Source organism: Phanerochaete carnosa (genome assembly GCF_000300595.1).
Source record: "Phanerochaete carnosa HHB-10118-sp unplaced genomic scaffold PHACAscaffold_479, whole genome shotgun sequence".
NCBI lineage: Eukaryota > Fungi > Basidiomycota > Agaricomycetes > Polyporales > Phanerochaetaceae > Phanerochaete > Phanerochaete carnosa.
The window spans coordinates 1-1364 of NW_006768106.1; the positions used below are offsets into that span (position 1 = coordinate 1).

A 1364-nucleotide genomic window follows, 5' to 3' on the forward strand; every position below is an offset into this window, starting at 1 on the left:
AAGCCTTCGTTTGTATTGTAGTACAGTTGCTAATATAAACTTGGTTTATTGGGCTAGCTGAATAAGCTAACACACTAGTCGCCAGACCTCGTCGGCGCCGCCTTCTGTTTAGATCCACTTAGTATCCCTCGTGGTGTGTTGACGCAAGTCCACATCATTAGGTTGAGATCTTCGTGCACCCGGACTATTCCCCCCAATCCAGTGCCCCGTGCACAGTTTTAAAAAAGTTTATTCCTACCGTTTGAAGAGTAAGTCTCTTCGGCGATTGGTGGCAGACGTACGCGCGTAGCGCTAATCCCTGCATAAAACCAGTGCCGAAGGATTTGCCCGACCGCCCTCGCGCTTTCAAACGCCTCGCGGACGAGCGTCACCCACGCCTCCGGCGCGCGCTGCCCGAAGCCGTATTCGACCAACTTAGTCGAGAACGCGAAGCAGGTGCCCCCCACCAGTACACTACCACCGAGCTCCGTGCCGTCGTCAGGCACGTCTCTACACTCCCGCCTCCGTCCACCGCTCTCCCTACCATCGACTGGGACGCAGTCGAGCAGGCCAAACTCGCGGCTCACGATGACCGCCAGCACTACCAAGCGCAACACGACCAAGCCCGCGCTAGACAAAACGCGCACGCCAGCGCCTCTTCCAGCCGCTCTCTAGCGGATCGCCTCACCGCCGCTCCAACCTACACCCCCATCGCCCCGAAGCCCGTCACCATCGACTTCTCCCGCTACACGGCCGCCGACCTCGCCCGCATCTTTGCGCCGAAATTTGCCGCCACCCTCAAGCGCTTCAACGTGCTCGAGTCGCTCGACTGCCCCGACGTTCTAACCGACGACATCAACGCCGTCTTCAAGCTTCGCGACCGCCTCGCTCACCTCGATCGCACTCTCAAAGACGTATCACGCGTCATCAGCGTCGAGGAGTGGAACCGCTGGGACTCAGGATTGAAGCAGATCGGCGGGATCTCATTCAAAGGACTGCGGCGTAACCGAGTCCAGATTTTCAAAGCACTTCGTGCGGTTTGGGTAAACGGGTATTTTAATTAGATAAGCTGGACGAATATATAGTTTTCGAATATATAGATTATGACGAGGAACGAATCCTCGACCCGTACGTACTAGATTACGCGCTCGACCATCTTGTCGAGTTAGAATTAGTACAATTATTCCTCGAACTCCCTTTCCACTTTCTATAAACCCGTTCTCCGTCCTATCGGACGAGTCAGAAACAGTGGCAGACACTCGCCTAGTTTGCGCAGCCTTCGCTCACGTCTTCAACTTCGAGGAAGCTCGAGACTACTATTTGGACGAAAGAAGACAGCTAAACACCTGTACCAACTACCTCTGTCCAAATCGCTACTACGAGCA

General features: G+C 54.9%; 1 protein-coding gene across 1 annotated transcript; it reads left to right on the forward strand.

Moving 5' to 3' along the window:
- Window positions 1-202: 202 nt before the first annotated feature.
- Window positions 203-1043, forward strand: PHACADRAFT_202680 (uncharacterized protein; the record flags this gene model as incomplete). The annotated part of the gene is made up of 2 exons (XM_007402838.1): window positions 203-248; window positions 313-1043. Coding segments are annotated over 2 exons (777 nt in total), but the record flags the coding sequence as incomplete, so codon positions are not given.
- Window positions 1044-1364: the final 321 nt, after the last annotated feature.